The 22,834-nt window shown below is 38.5% G+C and overlaps 1 protein-coding gene across 1 annotated transcript; it reads right to left on the minus strand.

Moving 5' to 3' along the window:
* Positions 1-17,493: 17,493 nt before the first annotated feature.
* Positions 17,494-20,546, minus strand: LOC116015814. Its single transcript, XM_031255982.1, has 4 exons — positions 20,324-20,546; positions 20,047-20,217; positions 19,102-19,350; positions 17,494-18,045 (listed from the first exon to the last, which is right to left on the minus strand). The coding sequence occupies exons 1-4, from the start codon at positions 20,393-20,395 to the stop codon at positions 17,785-17,787; spliced, it is 753 nt and encodes a 250-aa protein (XP_031111842.1). The 5' UTR covers positions 20,396-20,546; the 3' UTR covers positions 17,494-17,784.
* Between the last annotated feature and the right edge of the window lie 2,288 nt (positions 20,547-22,834).

Genomic DNA, 22,834 nt, shown 5'->3' on the forward strand with positions numbered 1-22,834 from the left:
TACTCCACTGTCTCAAAGCTTAAACCGTTCTATACTTTACCGAAATACCCTTACCAAAATACCTTATAAGCTGACCGTTATCAGGGGTATTTCTGACTTCTCACATCTTTTAAATCAACCGGGATCCTTCCACGGGTCAAACTCTCAACCCTACCCATATATCCAACCCGAATCCGCCTAATATAAAAGCAAAATCCTTCTTCTTTACCCGGATTCAAACTCAAAACCATATACCCAAAATCCCCAAATCCTTAGACGCTGTACACATTCCCTCCAAAACACACAAACTTTCTTCAATGGCGTCTGAATCATCATCTTCTTCATCTTCATCTTCATCCTCCAGTGCATACCAGAGAGAGCTAGACCACATACGCTCTCAGATTAAACAAGTCAAGGCGGGAAGCATCCTTGACAAAGATGACTTCATCACCCACTCGCCAAATCCAACAATGGCGGAGAGAGTCTTGAAGAAATTCGAGAGGTAGATATTCCAGCAGCTGAAGATCTAGACTGTGTGGTGGCTGCTGATGGTCAGGGCACTGTGGTCAGGAACCCAGTGCAAGCTTTTCTGAATGATGGGTTGACACATGATCTCTCGGTTGTTCGAGAGATAACTGAACAAGCTGTGGAGCGTGCATCAGCAACAGAAATCCTACCTGCTGACTCTGATGAGCTGAATGCTGAAATCACATCTCGATTGAATCAAAGTGTTGAGAATGTATCGAGTTTGGACGACTTCTCCAGAGTACTTCGCTGGATCAACTGGAGAACAGGTCCCTTTGATCAATTGATCTCAAGAGCAGCAGAGATGGAGGCTGAGGAACGATTTGCACTAAACTGGTTAGATCTCACTGAAATCCCAGCCGACGAGCTTCAAAACCGTGCCCATGAGATGCAAGTAATCAGGAGTAATCTTGGTCGATCTGACAAAGGAAAGGGCATAGCTGTTGATGCACAAGAAGATGAAGCCGAGCCTGAAGAAGATCCTGAACTAGATGCTCAATTTCGAGAGGATATCAGGCTTGCCACAGCAATATCCTTGGGACAAAGTGTAGAACACACGAGAGGTCCAGGAGAGACCTCTGGGGTTGCTCGAGATGATGCTGACACTCCTACTCCAACTGCAGCAATCCCCTTGTCCCAAGTGAGTGAATCTGCTCTAGAAGACCAGGTAGCTTCGAGAGGTGAATCCGAGACCTCTGAAGCACATGAGGTGGCACCTAACTCTGTCTTACTACTGCCACCACCTGAGTCCACACCCTCGAATGCAACAGATGAAGCTCAGACAGTTCGAGAGGGTGAAATTTTGTTGCTCCAACTCCCAGGCTTTCCCATCGATATGGTTAATAGGGAAAGGTGGAGTGCACCAGTTGCTCCTGAGATAATAGATATTCCAGATTCACCAGAGCATACTGAAGTGCAAACAAGTGAGCAACAAGAGCAGAATGAGGAGAACCCTGCTGGTTCGAGAGTTGAGGTTCAAGAAGGTGGAAACCGGGAAGCACCTGCCGATGAATCAACTCCTCCAGTAGATGATCACGTTCCCAGCACTGGTTCGAGAGGTAGTGTTGAGGGGGAACCTCAATCAGATGGAAACCGGGAAGCATCTGATGCAGAGACTCCCACCTTGGCCAATCCTACCTTACCAGCAGCTGAAGCTGAGGCTCCAGGTTCGAGAGGTGAAGAGCAAGAAGTGATCCATCCCTCAGGTGGAAACCGGGAAGCACCTGATATGGAGCTACCTTCGAGCTCTGATCCCAGTGTCCCTGCTGAACCTCAGGAAGTCAGTCGAGAGGTGGAATCACGAATGCAAGTCATGGGTGGAAATCTGGAAGCACCCAAGTCCCCTCCGACTAAAGGTACAACTCAATCTTCTTCTCCTTCTTCTTCTGACTTTGATCAACAGGCCGAACGAGCTTTCATTGGCAAGGTGCATCAATTCATGGCTGATCAATCTCAGAGGATGGCTCAACTTGAGCATGTACTTGCTGTTGTTCGAAACGCTGCAATACCTGTGACTGGCTCCGGTGACTCCCAAGCCAATCACGAAGAACTTCTCGAACAAGCAGTGTGGGCTGAGAATGCAGCACAAAGGGCTACGGATGAGGCTGCGGTAGCTCGAGCAGAGACTGAAAGGATGAGAACTGAATTCGCCGAGTTACGAGCAGAACTTCAAGCCCACCAACGCTCAAGTGAACTTCGACAGGATGTGATGCAAACCATACTCACTGACCTGTCGCACCAAATGCCTGCCCAAATCCATGCACTCTTCGACGGTTTGTCCTCCTTACTTTCCCTCCGCTATGATGCCAACAAGGGGGAAAAGAAGACTCAGGGAGGGACTTCAACCAGCAAGAAGAGGGCGGCAAGTGAACCAGCTGGACCTCCTCCTCCTCCAAAAGTTCCAAAGTCAACAAGAAAACAAATGGAGGAAGCTGAAAGAGCAGATATGTTAAGGATCCAGCGTTCACTGGAAATAGGAGAAAGAAGAGAAGAAGACAAGGAAATCAGAAGAAAGAAACAAGAACAACAAACAGCCAAAGAGAAGAGAGACAAGCTACTCCTACAGAGCTACAAGGCATGGACCAAAGAAGACTCAAACGAATATCTTCATGGAATCATAGTAAGTCTTCTTACCAAAACTGACTTAGCTCTTCATAGCGGTCTCACTCTTCCGGAATGCATCGAATGGTGGAGAGATGGGGTGATTGAAGGCAACTTCATAGGTGAAGCCTTTGTCAATTACCTTCACCTGGATATATCAAACGAATATCTAGAGCAGGTGAACTTTGAAGACCTCCACAAGACACGAGCAGCCATAAACGAGAAGAGGAAAGCGAATAAGCAGTAAGCTCTCGATGTCTACATGCATTCGAATTTGATGTTGTTCTTTATCTTCTCTCTTTTCTGCTAAAGCCCTGTAAAACACTCCTGTTATGATAATATATATATCTTTTGTTGGGGTGTTGCATGAGTTTGGTTATTCTTGCTTTAGTAGATCAGTTGTCAAACTTACCATATGCGCTGAAAATAAAATCAATGCTTTTTCTTTTTCAAATCAGCCATATAAGTAAGTATAAGTGTTGGCATCATCAAAAAGGGGGAAATTGTTAGGAACATCATGTAATAGGTTTTGATGATACCAACTGTTAAGTAAGAATCCCCAAGTCTCGATACATAGGCAAAACAATGTAAGTTCAATAAGTAAACTAAGAGCGAAAATACAACCGGGTAATTTGAGCTCAACTCGGGAAATATTTAAGCTTAAGGTAAACTTGTTTGAACAACTTAGAAGTTTTCGTGTTGTAAGCAAACAGATAGATCAGAAGCAGGCACGAGACAACTCTGGAGGAATAAGGGTCTACGAGACATCAACTAAGTCTCGAGACACAAGCCAAGTTCGAGAGGTAAGGACCTCTCGATATACCTATCGAGTTCGAGACGTAAAGAATATTCGAGAGATAGACCTCTCGATACATGGGATTGAAACATCAAGTGGTCGAGACATCTTTTATGGTCTCGATAAACCGGCACTTCTCCAAGAGGCTGAATGTTAGTCAACATGTGCAGATAAAATACTCTAAGTTTGGAGAAGAAGAATATCATGGAGATAAAATATTGAAGAGGTGCTGAGCGGGAGGTTTCAAAATGGACGGAAGTGGATGACACGTCAGACCTCCACCACAAACGGTCAAGAAGTGCACCAATCCTGAAGTGGTCAGATTCCCCAAACAAGGAATGATGGGAACATAAAAAGAGTAACTTTATCCAAAAGAAGCAAGTGAAGCATGAACTCAAGAAAGTAGAATATGGAATATTCACTACAAAACAAAAGGCTCAAGTTACAAGACCACTACTCCATGCAAAATGCTGAAATTGTGCAAAGACCCATGTTCGGCGTGGGAGACCAATTTCAAACGGAATAGTTTTCCCTCCAACGGAACTATTCTTCTACTCTCATATATAAGGACGTAAAGACACAGAAGAAACAGGGGTTGTAAAAGAGGTCAAGAGGTTAACAAGAGGTGTCTGATAAAAACGTTCCAGTGCAAAGTGCTTAACTTGGAATATCATCCTGATATTCAATACAGCGAGAGAACACATCTTAGTGTTCGAAGAGAGTTACAAAGCTAAACTGTCATACATCCAGAAGGTGACCAAAGCTGCTCTACATCAAAGTTGATTCAACGATAGCTTGTGGTCAGATTGGAGATTGTTACATTCAACTGTGACTATCAACAACGTCTTGCTTTGGATTAAGCAAGGGAGGTGGAGTATCCTGGCTGCTGTCCGAGCGAAAGAAACCTGAGGCTTGACGCGGGCTTGGTGATCAAAGGTCAAGTGCTCGAGAGGTGGAGTAACTGGAAGCGGGGCGAAAAACCTTAGTCTTGAGGCGGGCTTGGTGATCAAAGCTCAAGCGCTCGTAATTGTACTAGAAAGGGAAGTTTTTAGTGCAATCCTTCCAGGGAGTTTCTGGAAGAAGAGTGGAAGTAGGCGGGTTGGCCGAACCACTTAAAAATCTCTCTTGCATTTACTTTCTGTTTTTATCTCTCGCTAACTTCTCGATTGCACTGCATATAATCACACCTCTCGAACTAACCCAAACTCGTGCTAACCAAAAAGGGGATAATATTTCCGCTGCGCATAAAACTTTGTCTTCACCTCGTGAGGTATCGAACCTAAACATCCTAAGTTCAATACACACGAGAGGTCGAAAAGATTTGCAAAATCTTATACAAGTCTATTCACCCCCCCCCCCTCTAGACTTGTACCCCATCCCCTTGGGACCAACAACCTCACATCACCCTCTCTCTCATCCCCCATTTTCGAAATTAGAAGGAAAAGAAGAGGAAGGAAATCTCATTCTTCTTCATTGTGATCCAAGAACTCCATAGTTTCTCTTCAACACAAGTGCTCAATAATAGGTAAAAACTTTGGATTTGTTCGATTAAAATGACTAGAATCCTTCCTAGAACTTAAGTTTAAACTAAGGATTCATGAAAATGTTGTTATTATGGTGATTTTGTTTAGGATCTTTGGTGAGAGGTTTGAAGGAGAAGATCATCAACTTTCTACGGTTTTAAAACCTACTTGGGAGGTAAGGAATCCCTTAAGTTGGTTTAGTCACTTGAAAGTGATCAAATGCTAGTAAATTATGTGACTAGGAATTTTATGTGAAAATTATGTGTTAAGTTTGTGGATCTACAAGTTGGCTCAAAAGACTACATCTTGATTTTTGGTAATTTTTGTATGCATGTTCATAGTTAACTTATGCATGTATATGTTGTGTTTACGTTCATTGAGGCTTATACTTGTGAAAATAGTGGAAAAACGGGGCGTTACAACCCAGTTTTTGCTGCCCGAAGTTGGCAGAATCGGATGGACGCAGCCTTGGACGCGCGTCAACCGCGCGTCCATCGGCGCCCAGGATTCGGCGTTGCGGCCGAAAGGCCGGACGCAACCACGGACGCGCGTCCGTGGCGCCCAGTTTTTCGGCGTTAATGCCGAACGTGCGGACGCCGCCAGGACGCACGCGTCCGCCGCTGCGGGTAACCGCGAACCCGCGCGACGCGGAGCCGTTTTCGACTGAACTTTTCCCCGATGTTTTTGCTCCCGAATGTTATGATGCTTGGAAGGCCTACAGGAAACCGAGTCAATTTTTGAAAGCTCAAATGTTATTTTGTACATTATGTTCATTAATTTGGGGAAAAATTGTGTTTTTAAGAAACAAGTGTGACCCTTGCCACTTGGAATTTCATGGTGAAAAGTCATTAATAACTATGTGTATTTTGGAGATATATTTGGATAAGAATGATCGTTTGAGTCATCACGTGAATATACTAATTAAACACAAGGACAGAAAGAATGTTTTGAAAACCTTAGTTTCTGGATAATGTTGTTGAGATGTTTGACTTCTTGGGAGGCTTGCGAGTCGGGGCTCGGAAGTTAATGAGATGTTTGACTTTACGGGAGGCCTGCGGGAGCCGTGGCCCGAAAGTTATTGAAATGTTTGACTTCTTGGGAGGCTTCGGGGCCCGGAAGTTAATGAGATGTTTGACTTTACGGGAGGCCTGCGGGAGCCGTGGCCTGAAAGTTATTGAAATGTTTGACTTCTTGGGAGGCTTGCGAGCTGGGGCCCGGAAGTTAATGAGATGTTTGACTTTACGGGAGGCCTGCGGGAGCCGTGGCCCGAAAGTTATTGAAATGTTTGACTTCTTGGGAGGCTTGCGAGCCGGGGCCTGGAAGTTAGTGAGACGTTTGACTTTGCGGGAGGCTTATCAGCCGGGGCCCCAAAGTTATTGAGATGTTGACCTGCGGGAGGCATGAGTACCGCGGCCCGAGGTGCTTGAAAACATTCCAAGTATGCCTTACACTTATCCAGGGGGAAACTAAGTAAAATTTTACTAACTATGAAAATCTAGTTACTTCGTAACTAGATTGAAGAATAGAATGTCACGAGTTCTGAACAGTAAAGTGTGTGTGTTGTTGAACTCACTTTTTGAATTAAATGTTGGAATTCTCAGAAATGAAAGTATTATATGCTGATGTCTCTCATATACTATGCTATACTTTCTTTTGTTGATAACCGATTGCAGGTAGATTGCAATTGATGGGTAAAGTTTACAGTTTCTGAGTTTTATGTTGTTTTTGAAACTTTGTTTACTTTCGAGTGACAATGGATTTCCTTACTTAGCCGTCGTGCTAACTACACTTCATTGTGTCCGTTATCAGATGGAATCTAGTGTGGGCTCATGCAGCCCAGCGGACTCCGATCCATCGGAGTTTGAGTTCCCCGTTCTAGATTACGATGATTACATGCAGTTTTTGTCTGATGATGACCCGTACACCCCCGGCTACGCTCCAGATCCTCTAGTGCTGACTTGTACTCCCGACCCTGTGCCCACTTCTGTCTCACCGGCGGTACCGGTTTGGTCACCAGTCCCTGTTGAACCGTTGTGCCCTCTAGACATTATTCAGGCTAGCTATGGGTTCTACCCCATAGAGGTTTTACCCGATAGTGATCCTCTCGAGTTTGTTGTTCGCTATCCTTACCCGTGGGACCCGAGTCCCCCNNNNTTGTCTGATGATGACCCGTACACCCCCGGCTACGCTCCAGATCCTCTAGTGCTGACTTGTACTCCCGACCCTGTGCCCACTTCTGTCTCACCGGCGGTACCGGTTTGGTCACCAGTCCCTGTTGAACCGTTGTGCCCTCTAGACATTATTCAGGCTAGCTATGGGTTCTACTCCATAGAGGTTTTACCCGATAGTGATCCTCTCGAGTTTGTTGTTCGCTATCCTTACCCGTGGGACCGGAGTCCCCCGGAGTATCATGACGAGTGGATGATGCATATCAATACCTGCAACTTTCTGGACCACATCACTTGGTTCGAGGGTGAGTGGCATCTCGTTTGGGGCACCTACACTGGCCCGGTGTACCACTCGTTAGACTAGGTAGTGTCTAGGATGGGAAGTCAAGTCTGACCTTTTGTGTATATATCTTTTGTAGCCATGCTTGTACTAAGATGGCTAGTGGGTCGGGTCTATCTCAAACTCTCCCAGTGGTTTGTAACTAAACTTTAGTACTTGTTAGTAGCTAGCTTAGCTACTCTTTTGTTGATGCCATGAATATATATACCAAGTTATGATGATCATGATGATATAGTACAGTTCCTTATCTTTAGCCTGTGCATCTAGAATGAATCCTATCTGTATGTGATTGGGTTTAGTCTATGTGTGGCGGTAACTACTCCGATTGTTCGGTACAGCCGAGTCGGGGTGTTACAAATATAAATAAGAGTAACTTCCATTTTTAAATATATAAACCAAGTGCTCCCGTATACACACGCACGATTATAGTTATTACAAAGTAGACACAACTAGAATGGATTTTTGGAGAGAAAATGAGAGTAAACATGCGTTGCTAATAAAGAAAATTTTTACCAGAGGATACTTAATTTACAAGCAAAATTAGGCAACAAATAGCACAAGCGGGTTTAACAATTGGTGACAGGACCCAAAGGGTACAGGGTTTGCGGCCCCGTACTTGAGGACCCGTAGCACACACGTGGCTGTGAGGCGGGGCTCTAAGCCCCGCCACACTGCCCCGTGCGGCTACGGCTTGAGGCGGTACGGCCTTAGGCCTTGCCTCCTCTCGCCCGCCACTCAATGCATGGGCTGGCCAACAAGGTTTCCAGCCCTGTGCTCGGCCCCGTGCATCCAACCACAACGGAGGCAGTTGCCTCTTCTCTACAACACAACACAACAGATCGCATTTTCTCCATCCATAACTCATTTCAAGACATCAATATAACATTCCAACATCACTTGCTCAACAATATGCCACTTAACACCACATATTTCACCATTCTGGACATTTAAAGAGAAAATACAGAGCATACAACACACACATACACAGAACATTAACAAAATACTTAAGTTTTGGGTTTCCATGGTTTATACCTCAAGCTTGATGTCTTAAGACTTAAGAGCTTGAATTCATCCTTTAAGCCTGAAGGTTGGCTTCCTTCTCTACTCCCTAAGCCCCATAACCATACAAACCAAGAAATAACGACAATAACATCATACACATGCACAAATATATACTTAGAGAATAAAGAGGAAAGGAAATAATGGTGAAGAAGAATGCAGGGATGAAGAAGAAGGGATGATCTCACAAATGTTTAGCTCTTGGCTTGCTTGGCTTCTTCCTAGAGATGAGAAAATGCTGAAGAGTGTTTGGAGTGGGGAGGGATTGAGGCAAATGAATGAAACAGTAACTCTTTATACCTAGGGCACAAAGCCTTAGGTCTGAAACATAAATGCTGAGGGGTATTTTGGGAATTTTGGGTTTTGCTCTTAGGTTGATATTTTACAGTCTAAGATGGGTCAAATGATAAATATGAAGTAATGTGATAAGGGTAGGATCAAAGTAGGTTCATATTTGGAATAAAACTTGGCTATCAGGTTCACAGGTTCGTCTCAAATAGACTTTTGGTCAAAGGTTTTGGACTCATGAGTTATTCAAATAGGGTTTTTGGAATCATGAATATTTATATAAGTTTTGATATTAAATTATTTTGAAGTCGGCATATATAGAAAATATTTTACGAATATCTACGTATATATATAAATATGAACTTGTACACTTCGTAGGAGTGAAAATTTTATAATGGGCTTTATTTGGTTTTAGATAAACAGGGTTTTCGCGAAAAATTTTCGAGGTCTCACAAAAATGCATAATTAACTTTCTAAAATTGTATGTACTCGTCGTGAAGAATCGAAGACGTCCATCTCCATAGCTGGAAGCCTTTCTTTTTTGTTTTTGTTTTTTTTTTTTGGTTTAGGGTTCAATCCTTTCGTCGTCAGGTTTATGATTTACTCACTAATGTCTAACTCTTCATCTTCAAGTTTCCAAATGTGTCATTGTAACACCTCCAATTTCTAACATTTGAGCCTAGATCAAGATAAATAACTTTAAGCATAAAGATAAGAACTTAGATGCTAAATAGTCAACATCATCAGATTAGCATACTAAGTATCAATGGGATACTACCTCCGTAGTCAGCCAAATAAGAGTAACTACTAGGCAAAACCATAAGGGATCCAAAACATCTACTTATCAAAATAACAGGGGTTCGCAAACCTGGTGTCCAAGTACCACACTGTATAGGTACTTACATAAATACTCATATACGAATATGTATAAATAATTCATGCCCACATGCATATGAATGTAAGGGGATAATAGGGCTAATAATGCTTTTATGCAAAAAGAGTTTTATTGGCATGGAAAGACTAATTTATCATAGTGAAATTACTTATACCACCAAGATGATTAAACTGCATTCTTAGATTATAATGATATTTCCAACATATCAAATATCAAGATAAGGCATGGCACATAGCCGAAGTATGGATAAACTTTCTCAAACCTTCCTTTGGAATCAATAATATCTATCATTTGAAAATGATTATGTTTGTAATAATATTAGAGGAAACCATCAATCATACATAAAGGGAGGAGGAGGTCATCACCATGTGTGAATGACTCTGAGGAGGACCGAGTCCCGAAGAACAGCTCCCTTATCAATCATCATAAATCATAGGTGAAAACCGAACCACTATCTTAAGTATGCACACCTCCTAACTGGGATTCAAAGCCTAGCGAATAATAGCTGAAACTCTAAGTAAACCTAGGATGCTTTCTACTAGGCTACTTTATTATCATTATCCATGATGCTTTCTACCAGATATATATCATTTCTACTAGGCACAAAACCCTAGGATGATAGTGTTACACGACTATATATCTTTTGCAAATTAAAATCTCAAGTTATGATTTTGGATCACAAGTTGATTCAAGTTCAGACAAAATATGATATAGTAGATAAACTGATAGATTTGGAAGTCCCCGGACCCATGTCGATTAATTAGTACCACCTCCATTGAGGTGTCACTGGGTTCAATTTCTTTAACTGCATGCCACCAAAGACAATAAACTTTTACCTTCTTCAAAATCATTGCACATGACCCACAAATATGGATTCACTCCTAAATTGTTACAGAACCCATCAAATATCTTGTCAGCATATGACAAGCAGCCACTTACTTGACCATCAAATATCTTGTCAACATATGACAAACAGCCACTTACTTGAAATTCAAGTATTGAAAATTAAATCAGTTAGACGTGTCAATAACTATTAACAAATTATTATATGAAGTTCATTGTAGAGTAAAATCAGAAGTTTCGTTATGAATACCTCATTATTGATGACGGTATATAATGACATTTTAACACATTTTGATACCTTTAATTGAGTCAAATGACATTTTAACTCATTAAAGTAATTGATACCCAAAGACGAAACAAACAGTTTCAAGATCAGAAGATTCGAAGAATGCAACCACTGGTTGTCTTCCGTCGGGAATGGCGATTGGCGACGGTTCGGCCGTCGCTGGATTTTCTCTAGTATGACGCTTGAACTGAAATGACCTACAATAACAGGTCATTTATCGGTTTTTGGGCTTCACTGCCCCAATTTAAAATGTTAAAAGATGTAATTATACTTTTTAAAAGTTTAGACTTTAGAGAACTAATTGACGTTTTAGGTAAAGTTTAGGGACTTATTTGACCATTTTCCCTTTCAAAAAAGAAAAAAGAAAAACACAATTAGTACACATTGCATGCATCCCGCTAAGAGTGACTAAGTAGCCAACCTGACTTTTTATTTTCTTCTTTTTAGTTTTTTATTTTTTTATTTTTTTCTGTTCTTACATCTTCCGCCAACTACTATGTAGTGTGATGGCATCCCCGTTACCATTTCAAATGGTTGGTATTACACAATATCCTTTAAATGTGGACATTTAAACAAAAATGAAAAGGGGAAGTAACAGCACAGCAATTTCTTGTTTTTAAATTCACAAGGACAACATTTGGGATGATCACATTGAAGTAAAAATAGCATTGAATACAGCCTGCCATCTACAAGATAATCACATAATATAATGGGCGGTCAAGGTGGTCGGATGAGATGCTCAACTAGCTTTGCGTTGCTGCCTGGCCGCCACAGCAGGTTTCTAGTGCCCAAAACAGCACCCTAAGCATAATATGCATGCCACAACCCATATCGAAATTTATTAGTCACACCTACCATTGAATATTGTATACATTCCAATTTTACAATGAAATCCCTAATTAATATTGTAATTGTACTCGTCGTGAAGCATCGGGGAAATCTATCTCCATAGCTTGAAGCCTTTCTTTTTTGTTTTTGTTTTTGTTTTTTTTGTTTGTTTAGGGTTCAATCATTTCGTCGTTAAGTTTCTGATTTACACACTAATGTCTAACTCTTTATAATCAAGTTTCCAAATGTTTCATTGTGAAGTGTGTCCAATTCCTTTGTCACTGTGACCAAAGATTGAAGATTCGAACTTCATGGACAAACCAAAACCTTAGGATAAGATATTAGGAGTGTACAAGCGAAATAGTGTGTACTTTAATTTTATTTTTTTTTTGAATGCGAAAAACTCAATGACTTGGTTTAATTCGTAGTACATTTCTTGAGCTTTATCCTCTAATTTCCTTAGCCTCGAGTCCCCATGGACCATGTTGATTAATTAAGACCACCTCCATTGAGGTGTCACTGTGTTCAGTTTCTTTAAATGCAAGTAAATTTTTATCTTCTTCCAAAATCATTGGACATGACCCATAAATATGAATTCACTCCTAAATTGTTACAGAATCCATCAAATATCTTGTCAGCATATGACAAGCAGCCACTTACTTAAAATTTAAGTATTGAAAATTAAATCAGTGAAACGTGCGTGTCAATAACTATTAACAAATTCTCATATGAAGTTCGCTGTAAAATCAAAAGTTTCATTACGAATACCTCATTATTGATTGCAGTATATTAGATCTGATGATATTTTAACACATTAAAGTAATTGATAATGTAATTGATACCCAAAAACGAAAGAAACAGTTTCAGGATCAAAAAAATCGGCGTATGCCCCTTTTTACACTTTGGCACTCTGGTAGAAGCATGAGCCTATTGATAGCAAGCGTTGCTTGCTTTACAAGCATCTTGGCATGTGTGAGCTATATGTAATAGCCTTCTCTTGACCTCTGTGTCAAGCCATCCACCCCATTAACACCTTACTTTGCCTTCACCTCTGACTATACCTTTCTGGTGGTTGACAACTCCAAATCCTTGGCCTCACTGACAACAGTACTACGAAGAGCTACAGAATATGCATTGACTATAAATTTGGAAATTGTAACATCAATTTAGACCTTAACATAACTGATTCAATGCCCCATAACTTGAAAATACGACTTTGTCCCTGCATTTGATGGACAACTAATGAAAAAATCTAATAGAAGATCTAACAAGGCAACATTTTAGTAGTTAAGGACTAAATTGATCAACAATTAATAGTCAGGGGACTAACTGAGTAAAAAAATAAACAAAAGACCTTTTTAAGTAAATTACAATAATCCAAGGAGAAACCAGCTGATATTAACTCTTTAAAAAAAATACACAATTAGTAAACATTGCGTGCATCTTCACTTTTTTTCTTTCTATTTATTTATTTATTATTTTTCCCTTCTAATTGTCACATCTTCCACCAACTACTATGTAGTGTGATGACATCTAGATTTTCATTTTAGATGGGTAATCATAGGTAGAATTACGCGATAGACTTATGTGACACCCGAAATTTATTCACCATTTTTGTTACAAAATGATTTTTAGCCAAAAATGATTCTAACTATTCTTTTTTCAGAAAATTTCAACTCGACGCAGTCCAAAAGATTTATTCGGTAAACATAATTCCCGAACTCCATTTTACCTGAAATTTTTATTTTAGAACCCCAATCTATAGTACTTGATATCCTTAAAAAGTTTTGGTCATTTGGATATTTGAGTAAACACAGAAAATTACGTTTTTACCCTTGACAGTGTGCTGTCCAGAATTTTTCTCTCTGGACTAGTTTTGGAAAAAAAATTCGAAAACCATACTTATACTACTCCGATCATTATGAAATTTTATATGTAGGTTCTAGACTTGCTTAACTACATATTTGAAGAAAATGGTATCAAAATACCTTACCAAATACTCCCAATAATATTTTTAATCCGGATCCAGTGTTCTGCCAATTTCTTTCTGCCAGCACATGTATTCTTCAATTTGATACCAATTATTTGACTGATATCATCTATGTTTTAATTTTATTTTGTCTCTTCTAGAACCTAGGCAGCCACCCTATTGTCCCTAAATTATTTTCTACCGTAACTTTATCTGATTTATCCCCTAACTGGCAAGGGAAGTCTTATTCTTCAAGATTTACCATAGCATTGTGACAAGTGTCATTCCTTCTAGCCACATGCTAATATTAAAATAATTTTTGGAGATGATCTAAATAGAAACTTGATCTCCAAGTTTCTTCTTTCTTCCCTTATAAGAAACAATGTAACTTTTTCTTCAAGCTTCCTCATCCTAATCTTATAAAGGAAAATATATAAGCTTGATCATTTTATTTTTCCCCATTGTGACCGAAATATTGGAGAGGAAAGAGAGAGAGAAAACTTCATCTTTTTCCTTGAATTCAAGAGCTTCCATAGCCAATTTCTTCATCAAGATCATCATCTATTCGGTAAAATTCCATTTTTATTCGGTTAAAAGCCTTGTTTTCTTCCCTAGAACCTAACTATAGGTTAAGATTTCCTAAAATTATGATGATATGTTTTGCCTAGGAATTTTTGGTGAAAGATTTGAGTAGAGGAATTTTTGGTCAGAGATGGAGTTATGAGAATACTCCAAAGGCCTCACGCTTGCTAATATGAAACTAAGGAAGTTTTAAAGATGAAAAATGGGTTACTCTGTAACGACCTTGAGAAAGAAATGATTTTGTCTTAAGAGATATGTTGATTTTGGTTCACTAATCACTTTTTGTGCAAGTCCTCGTTGTTAATTTATTTACAGGAGAAATCTCATCAAATGAGTAAAAGTTACAAAACTCTCTTATACGTGTTTTGAAAACCTTTGTTGAATTTTGGGTGACCATGGATTCTCTTACTTAGCCTTCGTGCTAACTACACTTCAATGTGTTTTTAACAGATGTTGTCTAGTGTGGGCTCTTGTAGCCCGATGAGCGTTGAGAGCTCATCTGAGTTGTGTTTCCAGTGTTAGACTATGATGACTATGTGCAGTTCTTGCTTGATGATGACCCCTACGCTGCCGGTTACGCTCCTGCTCCTCCTGCTCCTCTTGCTCCCCCTGCTCCTCCTGCTCCGCCCTCTCCGAAGTATACTGTCTAGAACAACTCCTTTTTTTTTGTGTAAATATCTTTTGTAGCCTTAGTATGGCTAACAAGTTGCGAACAACTTAAACTTTCATGTTTTGGACCCAATGGGTCGATCCTTGTATATATAGTAGTAGCTAACCTAGCTACCTTCCTTTCTTCCCGCTGCAATATATACGTAAAGCTTTTGTCAAGTAGAAAGTGTGTGAAACAGTTTTCCTTATTTAGCCTGTGCATCTAGAGTGGACTCTTTCTGGATTTGATTGGGTTCAGTCTAGGTGTGGCGGTAACCACTCCGGATGTACGGTATAGCCGAGCCGGGGTGTTACAACTTTAAATGTAGACATTTAAACAAAAATGAAAAGAGCAAGTAACAACACCTACAACAATTATTATTTTTTATTCACAAGCTAAGGGCGGCATTTGGGATGATCACATTGAAACAAAAATACCATTGAATACTATCGGCCATCTACAAGATAATCACATAATATAATATAATGGGCGGTCAGGGAGGTCGGACGAAATGCTCAGCTAGCTTTGCATTGCTGCCTGCCGCCGCAGCAGGTTTCTAGCGCCCAAAACAGCACCCTAAGCATAAGCTGCATGCCACAACCCAGATCAAAATTTTTTAGTCACACCAATCATTATATATATATATATATATATATATATATATATATATATATATATATATATATATATATATTCTTCCTATGAGAATTAGTGTTTAGATGTGGTCATGTGATTTAATCCACACTATCCAAATATTCAATTGTATGGATAAGATTAAGGCATTCTTTGGTAAATAATCAGCCTATCAGCCAATTTTGGCTTATTTGACCACTATTAGTTGTTTGGTTAATAAGTTTTTTTAACTCCACAATGCTAAAATTCAAAAGGCTATTTAAAGCAACCTTTTCAATTAGCTTTTTGAGAAAATAAATTATACCAAACAGCTATCAGCTAAAAGCTAATTTATCAAACAACTTTCTAGAATCAGCTAATATTATCAACAAATCATACCTTCTAACCCAAACAGCCAACCCAATCAGCCAACAGCCATTTACCAAACAGGACCTAAATGTGTACACCCTTAAATTAAGATCAGAGATTTGATTGAAAAGCTGCCCCAACCCTAAAAATAATTGCCAAATAATAAAAATAGCAAAATATATATATATATATATATATATATATATATATATATATATATATATATATATATATAAAAGTATGGGATGTAACAAATTGAACAGCCATAATTAGACACCTAAACACTAATTTTCATATGAATAAAAATAAATAAATAAATAAAATTAATTATATATGATGAATGAAGAGCATGTCTGGGATGCTGAGACTGACCAAGTAGACAGAAGTCTGCAGAAGTTATCGAGAAAGCCACGAAAGAAGCCTAAGTCGAAGGAGGCATGAGAGGCCGCAAGAGTAGACATACTAGTACCTGCCCATACCAGTCCTGGTCCTGGCCCGGGCCGGCCTGAAACGGAAGGTGGTCTGGGGATATACATGCCACTCTCTCTTCAATCACAAAGTACGTACGCCAGCCCAAAATGATGGGTTTCAGACAACAAATTAAAGCTACGAACGAAGCTAGCTAGTGTGTGTGTATATATATAGCTGAAGAACTAATATAATATAATATAATTAATACGTTCGAGCATATATATCCTCTTTATCGTATTCTTGAACAAACGGTGGCATTAAGTTTAATTTTATCCAGGTGTGCGCAACACTTGTTAAATGGCAGCATCATACCAAGTCCACGTAACGCCGCACCAAAACCTTGGCTTCGATGTATTCAAAAAAAAAAAAACCTTGGCTTCGATCTATGTATTTTGCTCGCTATTCTGATCTGCCTGCCTAATACTATCCAAAACTCACCAAATGCATATCTGTCATCGTGGGAGCATCAATTCTTATAGACTTATGCTCTTATGCTCTTAAGTTTAATCTCTATAAAATGATTTAATACTATTTATATCTACTATATCGAATTTTGTATTGTCTACTACAATTTCAACATTGATTAACTTATGTTCTAGTTAGACTGCCCAGATGGCCATAAATTAATTAAATTGGCATTATCACTCTCAAGTATTTTATAACCCGGATAGCTATTTTATAACCCAGATAGCCAAGTATTTTACATTCTAGTTAGACTGCCTAAGCGCCGCCAGCGTTGACCGCCTAGGTCTCCTAGGCACATACTAATGAGTTATTTCCTTCTAAACGACATCGTTTAGAGTGAAATAACCCTAAATTATTCGAATTTTAAGTGTTTTTAAGTTAATATTTAATATTTTAGTATTAACTATTAAAGTATTAAGTAGTTTATAATTATTAGTCTTAAAAAAAATTATTAGTCTTAAAATTTTAAAAAAAATTAAAATAAAAAATGCACAAGTGCCGATTAATCGCCCCCTAAACACCCAGATGTCCGAAGAGTGCCTAACAATTTTTTCAACCAGTATTATTAAGATTTTTATTCAAAATAATAACTCCATCTTCCAGACAATGGACTAATTAGAAATACATACTATTACAAGTTAGCAACTCCAAGTTAATTATGGACGAAAACCACAGATCATATAACTCTGGGACTAAAATTGTAATTTTGTCTAAAAATGTCAATAAAATTGGGCAAGCACTCAATCAGGTATGACAGGTAAGCCTCAAATATATAAACTCTCAACCACTGAGGTCACACATTGTTTATGAATTTGTACCTGTATGTTAACTAACATAAACACCTGATTGATATGCTTCAATATGAATTCACAGCAATACATGTCTTAGAAGACAGGAGATTTCAGGTTACAGCAAACCATTACCAAAACACTCTCCTCCCAATAACCGAGATACATGGTGCATAGTTTATTCACAAATAGGAAATAAGAACATGGAGTTGAAAGAATGTACATATGCCATGAAAAGTCTAGTCATTCTCATCTTGAATCCTGCCTTTGGGTTTCAGATTTTGCAGGAGATATCTGGATCCGTAACACTTCATAAACAGCACCCCGACGAAGCACCCCTAGAACTTCTTTATCTTTACAAGTCACAAGATCCCCTAGGGAGATATTACGTGCGTGCAATTCATCCCGCATGCGAAAGCCATAAAACCACCTTCCAAGCTTCCACCATTGCACGTGTACTTGCCTGTCTGAAATGTTGCAGCTACGCAGCACTTCCATAAGATACTCAGCCTAGAAGAGAACATTAGCAATCAAGGAGATAAGTGGCAGAATCAGACGGAATTAAGAATAGGAGCCAATCAAATCTAACCTTTTTCAAGACATGGACAGAAATGATCACACAGTTTAAGCTCAAATAGGTTCCACAAAAGCGATTTTTTATTGAAAACATTTTAATTTGCGTATTAAGAAAGCCCCAAACTATTCCATTCCAATTTCGGAGTTGGTGGTCCAGAAAAACTAACATGAAAAAGCAGAAAAATTTTACAAAATAGTGGAAAACCCAGTAGTTGCACATATTGTTAGCTAACACACTGAGCATTAACATTGTTTTCATTACAATTTAAGTATGTTGCATCATATTTGATTTAGCATAACTACTAATCAAAGTCAATGACACATCTAAGTGTGTTTGGTTCGAACATGAGAATCGGAATCGGAATAGGATTCAAATACTTGGTAATTAGAATGGGTTTTGGTGAATGTATTTTGCATGTTTGGTAGTAGGCTAGAATTTAAATAATTACCAATATTGATGTTTGGTTATATATGACCCCAAAAACCACATATAGATGTTTGGCAATGAAGTGAGTAGGTAATGCAGTGAGGAAGTCGATGAAGTGAGGAGAGATGAGTGAGGAGGCGACGAAATGAGGAGGCGACGAAATGGGGAGGGGTAAGGCTAGATTAATGGAATGATACCTAATTTAAATTAGGTAATGGGTTTTGAAGGGGTAATCAAATCCTATACCTGTGTTTTAAAAAGTTGTCAACCAACCAATGTGTATGATTTTCATTCCCATTCCTTGTGTCTAACCCCATTAACCAAACACACCCTAAGATCATTGAAGGTACCAGTTAAACAATGGTATATAAAATGGTTGTAATAAATCCAAAATATGTTATATAAACATAACAAAACATTTTGAATAGCAACCAACAGGGATGCCCATTTGGTTAATACTAATAACCGGTATGCTGAGCCATCTTATTATATACACATAACAGAAAAATTTGAATGAGAATCAGCAGGGATGCCCATTTGGCTATTAGTAATTAGGTAATTACCGGTGTGTCAAGCAATGCTATGCAGTAGTGCAAGCCAACCAAGTTGAGCAGCACATTGAGATCCGGCTTGAGAAAGAACAATTGGATATCTTTAAATCCAAATTCCATTGTGTTTAGACCCTTAATTGCTTTCAAGTAGTGACCAACCTCAATTGATTCAAATGCCAAACAACGCTCTACGAAGTTCACTACACCTGCTGCTTTTTCAGCCATCTCATTGTGCTTCTTGATATAAAAACCCCTCCATCCCTATAGTTTCAAAAAGGAAATGAAAAGTAGATTGATTTCAATATCTGGCGTAAAATCATATTATAAACAATCCTAGCACTTCTAAAATATGACAGCAAACAAGGCCTCAAGACCCAAGCATATTAACACAGATAGGAGAAATATAATAGAGTTACATGATTAATCTGATTAAGTTTACATACATCTTCTCCAGTTTCCTCCAGAAAGAGCAAATGCAATTTTTTCCAATAAAGCATGCTACTAAGCTACTTGCAAGTAAATTCAGCGAGAAAGAATTGAACTTAACTTTTTCTTGAATACATAAGCTCACCAATTTTAACAATGCTTTTTTACTTTTACTTCATTTAGAAAATGTTCAAGGCAATACTTCAATGAAAAAAGAAATCTTTTCTTCCTTGCTTGAAAATTACAGAACTATATGAGAAAATCACTTATTTTACTCCCAACACTGAACTCCTGAACTTTGAAGTCCACAATTTTCAAGAAAAAAAAAAGGGTAAAATCCTTTCTTTCCTGAAGTTTTTTACTTTCTTGCAAGAATGACAGATCTTGTATAGAAAATTTACTTTTCTCTTCCCAAAAATCAATTCCTGTTAGGTTTGACAATAACTCCCTCCACAGTGGAATCTTATACATCTAACAGAGGAACAGAATTATCTAAAATGTACGGAGGCTCTACACAGAGGTAGGTTAAACCTGTAAATTATGATCAAGATCAGCGGGATATCCATAAGAAGTAGAAGAAGCTTGTTGATCTAAAGCAAGACCGGGCCATCTGTCTCTACACAGAGGCTCCCACACACAATCAGACCCACATAGCTGCCTCCAAAACCTCGAACAACTACCCAAGGAACACACTCCTCGTACCTAATTGAGAAAATCCGCACAAAATTAAATCAAAATAATTCACAGCTCACAGACAGCAGAAAATAAAAATGGAAAATGATTTCAAGAATTGGAAGAGAAATAGAACCTCGAGAGATGAAGCTATTTTGAGGGCGATGTCGTCTGGGAGTGAACTGTGAATTGATGGTTGTGGATTCATGGTTCATAGTTGAGATGGAAGCTCAGTATTTTTTTTTTCCTTGATCGAAAGATTCTTTTTCTTTTTGAAGAGAAATGGGTTTTGTGTCCTTGGAAGGTTGGAGATATTTTGGGAGAAGCTTTTCTAGATTCTAGAGTAGATGACTTGCGGCGCGCGATGTCCCCTCGTGCTGTACGTGATAAAACTAAACAATGAAAATAAAAAGTGAAAATTACGTTTTTTGTCCCTTTATAGGATAATTGCAGAATTCGTCTATAAGTTTTGATCATATTCATTTTTCGTCCCTAAATTATTATTGGCGTTGTATTTTTCATCCCTAAATTATACTAATTGTAAATTTCATCTCCAAGTTATCATTTTGTTGCACTTTTCGTCCCTAACTTAAGTGTACAAACTTCGGTAATTTTCGATTAAAAAATTTTTATTCGAACTTTTTCGGTTCAACGCCAATTTTTTAACAAAATTTACCGAAATTTTTCAGTTAACTATTTTTTAATCAAAAACTTATCGAAGTTTACACACTAAGTTAGGGACAAAAAGTGCAACGTAATGATAACTTAGGGACGAAATTTTCAATTAGAATAACTAAGGGACGAATTCTACAATTACCCTATAACTTAGGGACAAAAATACAATTTTCTCAAATAAAAATAAAAGAGAAAATTATGGGGTGTTTGGATTAGTTTATAACTAATTGATTTAGTTGATAATAATTGTGTTAGTTGGTTTAATTAGTTGATAATATTAATTGTTAAAAATCATGTGATCAAGCGGCATAACTTTAACTCTCTCAGAAACCGCAAATTATATTGTGGACCATGGTCATGGCTGATACTACAGTTGTGTTGAAAGGAAACTGCAGCTATGCGGAACAGAGGCCGTTCATCTGTTCAACAGTATCAGTTCAACACAAATGTAATTCCAGACGGATGAAACAGCCTATGTTCCGCGTAACTGCAGTTCCCTTTGAACACAACTGCAGTATCAGTTCAACACAACTGCAGTATCAGCTATGACCCATGGCCCATGGTATAACGACTGCTCAGAAACAGAGTCAATAGTATTTAAAAAATTGATAATGTTAATTAATTATATAAAATGTGTTTGATAAATTAACTATTTACTATTAACCGATTGCAATTAGAATAACATTTAAAGTTATGAGTATATTGTGTTATTTTAAACTTTAAATAAAAATTTGGCTAAAGTGTCATCCCGCACCATGAACCATAAGTCATTCTTCATGTCGCACCCTGTTCTTTCATAAGTGATTATACGATGCACAAACCATTAAATTTTTTTCACATATAACTTTTTGTAGGTTTCCTCTAGGTTGCCTGTAATAATATGCTGACATGAAATTTTTTATTTTTTTTTTATTTTTCTTTTTTCGTATTTTTTTTAGCCTTCCATTTGGTAGTCAGCGGTCAGCTTCTTCATTAATTCTATTAATTATATATGCTTAGCCAACATGCCAATAAGATTCGCCGGGATCCATTTTGCTGCTACCTCGCCGGATAGATTCAAAACATTAACTTACACAACCTGGTGCACCCTGGAAAAGACAGCATGAACATCTCCACTCAGCTTTTAGCCTACATCTTCTCAAATCTCATCATTTTCCATGAGTTTTTCCCATTAATTTATGACCACTTTCCAGACAAAGAAATAAGCTGCATGAACATTAACAAAAGATGGAGTTGTGAAATTGTGCATGAACCAGCTTGATAATATGTATTGCACTGTTATGAAATTTTCCTCGATGAACCATCCACCATGCTAGTATCCTGCTCTCCAGAAGCATTCTCTTCTAGGTTGATAAGGGAAGTCTTCTTCCTTTTCCTAGAGAATGTGTGTATCAGTTTGATCCAAAGTCACGCCACTTCTTTGGCCAGTCCTTTTTCACATTACCTTTAAGCTGATGTATATGATTCTCCATTTTCTTCATTATTTTCAACGAAGCTTCCACATGCACATCTGCCTTTGTTTCAGTACACTCTGATTGGTTTACTGTGAGCACCAAAACATGGATCATCTCCATACTGCAATTTCTCATCCGATGTCCTCATCTCTACTGCACTAATCCTTTGCACGAATCCATTTCTGTACATCTCAGCCTCTTTGTATTTCGTGATCAATACCGATACAATTTGCAACAAGCTTACCACATTAAGATGAAAATCAAGCAAATAGTCAAGAGAGAAAATCTGAGAAAACCTTGGCATCAATCAGTGTTTCAAGCCAAGAGAGAAATGCTGAATTCGTTAGACAGTTGCCATCATCATATTCATTCAAGTTCCTTATCTTCTCCACAAACCCCTCCGATAAGCACTAAGAATAGTACATATTAATGGTCTAAAATAGGATAAAATGTAAAGTTTTGCCACCCGTTTATGACAATGTCATGCATTTTTAGCTCGGATGTGATCAAAATCTTCT

The sequence above is a fragment of the Ipomoea triloba genome, chromosome 1 (genome assembly GCF_003576645.1).
Source record: "Ipomoea triloba cultivar NCNSP0323 chromosome 1, ASM357664v1".
Taxonomy (NCBI): domain Eukaryota; kingdom Viridiplantae; phylum Streptophyta; class Magnoliopsida; order Solanales; family Convolvulaceae; genus Ipomoea; species Ipomoea triloba.

Excerpts from the sequence above, each read along its gene's own strand:
- LOC116015814 (XM_031255982.1), bottom strand. The coding sequence starts at position 20,395 with ATGAATCCACAACCATCAATTCACAGTTCACTCCCAGACGACATCGCC. Across the intron at positions 20,218-20,323 it reads AAATAGCTTCATCTCTCGAG|GTACGAGGAGTGTGTTCCTT; the intron begins GTTCTATTTCTC and ends TTTCTCAATTAG. Across the intron at positions 19,351-20,046 it reads ATCTTGATCATAATTTACAG|GGATGGAGGGGTTTTTATAT; the intron begins GTTTAACCTACC and ends TTGAAACTATAG.